At 36.3% G+C, this 6910-nt stretch overlaps 1 protein-coding gene across 2 annotated transcripts; it reads left to right on the forward strand.

Annotated features, from left to right (window-relative positions):
- The first annotated feature begins 535 nt into the window (after nucleotides 1-535).
- LOC111310369 (uncharacterized) lies at nucleotides 536-6706 on the forward strand. 2 transcript variants are annotated; one of them, XM_022909763.2, is made up of 8 exons: nucleotides 536-722; nucleotides 862-2244; nucleotides 3601-3719; nucleotides 4306-4932; nucleotides 5012-5318; nucleotides 5833-5998; nucleotides 6122-6224; nucleotides 6371-6706. In XM_022909763.2, exons 2-8 carry the CDS (start codon nucleotides 1081-1083, stop codon nucleotides 6486-6488), a joined length of 2604 nt encoding a protein of 867 aa, XP_022765498.2. In that variant the 5' UTR covers nucleotides 536-722; nucleotides 862-1080; the 3' UTR covers nucleotides 6489-6706. The 2 variants fall into 2 exon arrangements, 1 of the variants encoding a protein (XP_022765498.2); XR_016330365.1 differs by lacking the exon at nucleotides 536-722 and having other exon boundaries at nucleotides 5012-5346.
- Nucleotides 6707-6910: the final 204 nt, after the last annotated feature.

A 6910-nucleotide genomic window follows, 5' to 3' on the forward strand; every position in this document is an offset into this window, starting at 1 on the left:
TGATAATTTTAAATACGAATAATATAAAAATTATAAAACAATGATACAATTTAAAATTAAAAAATTTATATAAATTTAATAAAAATAAAAATACATTTTATATTTAATTTGTTATATAAATATAATATAAAATATATTATGATAATTTTTATGTTTTATATGTTTTTTAAAAAATAATTATAATAAAATTTTTAAATAAAAAATGGGTTTTTTCTCGCAAAAAATTTGCTATTGAAAAATGAAAAGATTGATTGAACATATAGAAAACGTAGAAGGTGATGTGATGAAGGGTGAAAAGGAAGTGACCAAGTCTGTCCAAAATTTTATGACGTGGCGTAAAGTAATTGACCCCCCAAAAGTATAATTTTATTTAAAAAAAAGCCAAAATTTTTATTACGTGTCACTCCTTTGTAAATCGGGGCGCCTCTTCCTCTTCTCCTCTTAAAAAAAAAAAAAATCAATAAAACAAAATAAAATTTCCTCTCTCTTTCATGTAATTATAAATATTAAAATTTCTCAGATCTTTCTCTTCTTTGATCTCTCGTTTTTCTTTTCTTTTTTTTTTTTTTCTCTCTCATTTTCTTTCTGAACAAACAGGATTTATGTTTCAGTTTCCTATTTTCATTGTGAGGAAAAATATTTCACATTTTAATACACGAAAAAGGGCAAAAGGATGTTAGCGGTTTTTTTTTTCTTCTAATTGTCATTGTGAAAATCCACAGGTACGTCTCTTTCACCTGAAAATTTCTTTCATTTTCAATAAATTTCAATCAAATTCCCTCATTTTCCCCATTTCGTTTGATCCAATTTTTTTTTTTGATTTTTTTGTATGAAGTTTTTGACTTTTGGAATTGTTATCAGGTGAAGAAATGAATTTGGGCTATGTTCGTTTCCAATTTTAGGGATAGTCTTTTTTTTTTGAATTTTTGTTTTTATGATGAATTTTGTAAGCCAAATTAGGGTTTGGTTTTGTTATTTTTGGTATATTTTTTACAAAGTTGTGATCTTGGGTACATTAGAAGGCAAATGAAGTAAGGGGGTTATTTACATTAGAAAAAAGAATCAGGTGTAGAAAAAAAAATGACAGATTTTCAAGCTTTACAACAAAAACCAGAATCCGCAAACGATGCCAGAGCTGAATTCGAAAGGGGTTTGGAGGAATTAATGAGAGGGCATTTAGATGATTGTATGTCATTTGCATCATGCAGTTCGAATAGAAATCCTGATGATGAGGATGATGAGGGTGATCAACTTGTTAGGAGGAGGAGAAGGTCTGATCTTGAAGGTGATGACTTAGCTGAGTCATCCGCTGCTAGAAGGCGACATTCTAGGATTTTGAGTCGGTGGGCTGCTAGGCAGGCTCAGGAAATGATAACGACGATGGAGAGGAGGAATAGGGAGTCTGAGTTGATGGCTTTAGCTGGTTTACATACTGTTTCGATGCTTGACTCTTCATTCTTGAGAGAGTCACAGTCGCCTGTATCTAGGCGACAAGGGGGGAATATTGAGAGGCCTAATACTCAGGCTTCTTCGATTTTGCAAATGTGGAGGGAGTTGGAGGATGAGCATTTGTTGAATAGGGCACGAGAGAGGGTGAGGGAAAGGTTGAGGCAGCAAAGGAATGCTGATAGTAATACGACAATGTCTAGTATGACTTTGTCTGAGAGTCGCGGGAGTGAGAATCATGGGAGTGTTGGGGATGTGAGTGAGAGTGATAATGAGTATGGAACTTGGTCGCATGATCAGGGTGTGTCACAGAATGGTCATGGAGGTAATAATGGATCTAGTAGGGAGCAGTCTCCTGATCTTGGTGAAGTCGAGAGGGAGAGGGTGAGACAGATTGTTCGGGGATGGATGGAGAGTGGGATTAGTGATCATTCATCCAATCTTACCCAAAGGGCTGGCAGTCCAAGAGCTGAATGGCTTGGTGAAACGGAGCGTGAGAGAGTTAGAATTGTCCGGGAGTGGGTGCAAATGACAAGTCAGCAGCGAGGAGTTCGTGGGGGACGGAGGGAAGATCCGGCAGCTACAATTGGTGCACAAGTTGATCGAGTTCGTGGAGGCTCAGTTGCTGACCATGATGAAGGCCAACCAGAGCATATTCGGAGGGACTTGCTGAGATTGCGTGGAAGACAAGCAGTAATTGACTTACTTGTGAGGATTGAAAGAGAAAGACAGAGGGAACTTCAAGGCTTGTTGGAGCACCGTGCTGTATCTGATTTTGCTCATCGTAACCGCATTCAGGTCAGTTGGCTATCATGAAGTTTGTTAAGTTTGAGCATCTCTAAGACAGTAGTAGCTCCCTTGCATTTGTTTATGCTGCATACAATACTCTTCTTTCCTTAAGTGAACTATATTGAGCTATACTTTGTATATTTATTTTTAACTTTGCTAATTTGCTGAAAATATCTCAAACTTGTTGGAGTTTAAATTGAGTTAAATTAAACAATGCACATTTTAGTTTTCTACTAATTCAGTGCTATTTGGTTTTGCACAAATGGTGTAGCGTACACATATGCTATCTCTTGATTTGTGTATTTTTTATATTTGTTTGTAATAAAAGGATTTCAATTTGTTCCCTTCATGATTGGATGTTAGTCCATGGTTTGAGTCAAGGTTTTGAGTCCAATATATATTGTAGTTTCATGTGGCATTAACCTGTTTCAATAATAAGGTACTAAGGATGTTCTACTTTAGATCAAGAGCCATTTTACTGGGAACTTTATTGGAACTATGCCCGTTTTATTGGCTCAACACTTGGCTGGACGAAATTTCTGGTTTAGTTGCTCAAGAAGCTTGATCTATTTACTTTTCTAGGATCAATGTGAAGTGATTAGTTTTTCTTATAAGGTTTATGGTTCTCCTTTGACCAACCAATAAATAAATAAGCAATTAACAAAAGGAAAAAATGTGAAACAGAGAAAGCTTGACTCTAGCTTTAAATATTCAATATCAAAGGGAGGATCTGTTGCGAACTTTTCTGCTGTGCTGTTCTTTAATAAGCTTCAACCTCTTTAATATTGGATAGATCCATTTGAATGGTGTTAGTAGTCTTCATCTTGTACATATTGATTTCTTGAACTATGAGTCAATGGTGGATGACTGTGACCTTTAATTATGTTCTAGGCTGACTTAAGATATCATAATACATATGGATAACTTATCTATTTTCATATTTCTATTTTTTAAGAAAGTTTACTTCTTAAATACATTTTTGTTACTTTAGTTTATCACCATCCCCCTCTTTGGTTCTGCCGTATAGGAATTAAGATACAGATATATTCATGCTTGGCTGGAACTAGAAGGACATGTGTTTTTTCTTTCTTTATAGAAGAATAATACTTGTTATGTCAGGTTAGGACTGAAAGTAACATTAATTATGATGTTTTTAGAAAATATTTTAATTTTTATTAAAGTAAAAATTATTTTGATGTTGGAATTAGCTTTTATACATCACTTCTGGACTTTTGTGTAATCATGTGTCTTGACTCTTGATGTTAATATACTTTTTTGGTTTTGCTCAAGGAAGGTCCTTTTGTATAAGGTTTTTTTGTTTCCATATGTGGCCATGCTTAACTACCAGTACTTTTTACTTTGCAGTCACTACTCAGAGGTAGATTCTTACGAAATGAAAGACCTGCTGAAGAGGAGAGACAACCTTCAGTGGCAGCGAGTGAATTAAGTCAATTAAGACAACGGCACACCGTATCTGGTTTGAGGTAGGAATGTTTTTCATTCATACTCACATTAAGAACTTTTTGAAGAACTTGTCACTGTTATTAAAAATTTTTTGGTGATGTTTTTTCAAAGGTTGATGTATGCGAAACAATGATGTTACAAGCAGAGGAATTTTGGCATATGATATATAGAACAAGATGCATTGCTGTAATAATTGGGATTTGTTGTTTAGGATTGGCAATCTTGTTACATTTTTTTAATATACTGTGCAGTTACACCCCATTTAGAGGAAAAAAGGGTTTGGTTTGTTGTTCTACTAACAGTTATATATTAATTATATAACCTTCTGTGCATGAGAAAATGGAACAACTTAGTTTATTTTTGTTTTGCTTTCGTGCTTTTTGTTTGAGAAACATAAAAGGAGATATTGCCTGTAAACAATGAGAGGTATGCAGTGTGTATGGTTTTTTCTTATAGAAATGAGACATGGATCACAAGTGCAGAGTCAATCGACCTGCGTTTAGATTATTGCTTGAACAATTCTGTGCAATGCTCTTTTCAGCTCATTCAAGCATGAAGCTCTCATTCCATTGATTTACATAAAAGCCAATTCTTTCTCTCATTCAGGGAAGGTTTCCGCAACAGATTAGAAACAATTGTCCGTGGTCAAGCAAGTAGCAATTCTGAAACCATATCTAGCAATGTCATCAATGATTCTAGAAACGAACTTTCCCACACAAGCATGTCACCAGACATCCAACTTGCAAACAATGAGCAAACACAACCGAGGAGTATGGAAAGTGACACCGGACGGGTGCCCAATCAAACAGGAGATACGATTAGCAACATGGATGTTGAGAGCATAAGTTGGCAAGAAAATGCTAACCAAGGTGGGAATTGGCGGGAACCAGCAACCAATAATGAGAGAGGAAACTGGCAACAGCCAACGTATCCTCAGTTTACTGAATGGAGAGAGGGCAACACAGAAGAAATGGATACAAATTGGCAAGAAAGTTCAGTTAGTGAGTATGGCCAAGAAATTCCTGGAAATGTAAATGGAGAAGAAAGTCATCCACAGGAAGCCCAGAGGGTTTGGCATGAGGATGGCTCTCGGGAAGCCGTTGATAATTGGTCAGAAGGGCCTTCTGATCCTCCAAGAGCACGTCGTGCAATCCCAGTTAGAAGGTTCAATAGATTTCATCCACCTGAAGATGATAATGTGTATAGTATGGAACTTAGAGAACTTCTGAGCAGGTATTTGATCACGTAATTGGTTTTTTATGCCTAAAGTAAACTATGACTTCTTTGATGGTTGATGTAATTTAATTTGTAGGAGGAGTGTCTCTAATCTTCTTCGAAGTGGTTTTCGGGAAAGTCTAGACCAATTAATACAGTCTTATGTGCAAAGACAAGGTCGTTCTCCCATTGATTGGGATCTGCATAGAAACTTGCCAACTGCAGCCGCACCAGAGCGTGATCAAGAGCAGCAGAGGGATGAAACAAATGATGATCAGAATGATGCTATTAACAGGCCTTCACTGGTGCTACCTTCTCCTCCGGTGCCACCACCACAGCCATTGTGGCATCAGGATTTACATCACACTAGCTGGTCTAGGCACAGCATGCATAGATCAGAAATTGTGAGCCATCTTTCTTATTCTTGCACCTGTATATTACCATAACTATTGAATCTTATCATTTCTATTCTGTTCTTTATGGAGTGTTGTGTTAGATTTAAGTTTTCTCTTGGAATAATTTGTAAAATATAGAAGTCAGCCCTAGGAATTCTGATTGAGTTTCATACCAACGGTAAAATTATTTGTGGAAATGATCCCATTTGGAGAGACATGTTGTCTGATAAGTAATTGAATTATGTATCAAGGATTTTGTTTTCCGCCCTAATTGTGGTTGTTACTTTTGTTTTTCTACCCAATTGTGAAATTAGTAATAATAACCAAGTTTTTAGAAAACTCTTTGGGTGACTGCTGGTATTAATTGTGCTACCTCTTTTGTATCATTATAAGTCTTGGCAAGTTTATATATGCTGAATATTTTCTGAAAATAGGCCCAGATCTCTTATTTTCAGTCCCTGTATGGTACTTTTCATTACTCTGCATCTTTTAAGTTATTTATGAGGGTGCTTATTTTGAGCAGGAATGGGAGATGATTAACGATCTAAGAGCTGATATGGCAAGACTCCAGCAAGGCATGAGCCACATGCAGAGGATGCTGGAATCCTGCATGGATATGCAGCTGGAGTTACAACGATCTGTCAGGCAGGAAGTCTCTGCTGCTCTGAATCGATCAGCTGGTGAAAAAGGTTTGTAAATCCTCCCAACTTTTCTTTTATGCAAACCATTATCTGGGTATTTTTTTTTTTCTTTACCTGTGCCATGGGGTAGTTTTGATTGTTTCTATTCTTAATTTTTTACTTGCATTACAGGTTTTAGTGCAGAAACATCAGAGGATGGGTCTAAATGGGGTCATGTGAGGAAAGGGACTTGCTGTGTTTGTTGTGATAGCCATATCGATTCACTTTTGTACAGGTTGACCTTTACTTTTCTAAAACTTTCCATAGTCAAATCATCCGTTAGCACTGTTGTATGTACATATGTGAAAGAATGATTTGAAACTTCTTTTGATACTGATTATATATCACAATTGTATTTTCACATTAAAAAATTGGTTGCAGATGCGGGCACATGTGCACTTGTTCAAAATGTGCGAATGAGTTGGTTCGTGGTGGAGGAAAATGCCCATTGTGTCGAGCACCTATTGTGGAGGTAATCCGTGCATACTCAATACTGTAAAGACATGAAACAACAGAAAAAGAATTGAACAGAATGACTGGTAAGGTCTAAGAGAGCCGAAGTCAGTTTGCAGTTCTATTCTGTAGAGTGTTAAGTTGTTGCCGGTGCTTTTCTGATTATATGTGGAACACTATGCAGTGTATAGTTGGAATAACAATTGGCATCATCGATTCATCATTCATGCGTTAATAAAATGTCGTCCATAAATTTTTTTTTTACCTCTCCTCTATCCTCCCTTCATGACTAGTTCTGGCAGCCCCCATTTGATTAGATATGTTCATCCTCCTAGGGTGATCAAATAAGCTTCCCCCGGAAATCTGCTCTGTGAATGCTAAATTATTGGAGTTTAAACAGTTAGCAGGGATTGTAAAATTTGAAACCCAGCGTCGGAAACTTGCACATGATTTTATTTTTGTTTACTA

Source organism: Durio zibethinus, chromosome 19 (genome assembly GCF_047325235.1).
Source record: "Durio zibethinus cultivar Kanyao isolate XHJ-2024 chromosome 19, ASM4732523v1, whole genome shotgun sequence".
NCBI classification, from domain to species: domain Eukaryota; kingdom Viridiplantae; phylum Streptophyta; class Magnoliopsida; order Malvales; family Malvaceae; genus Durio; species Durio zibethinus.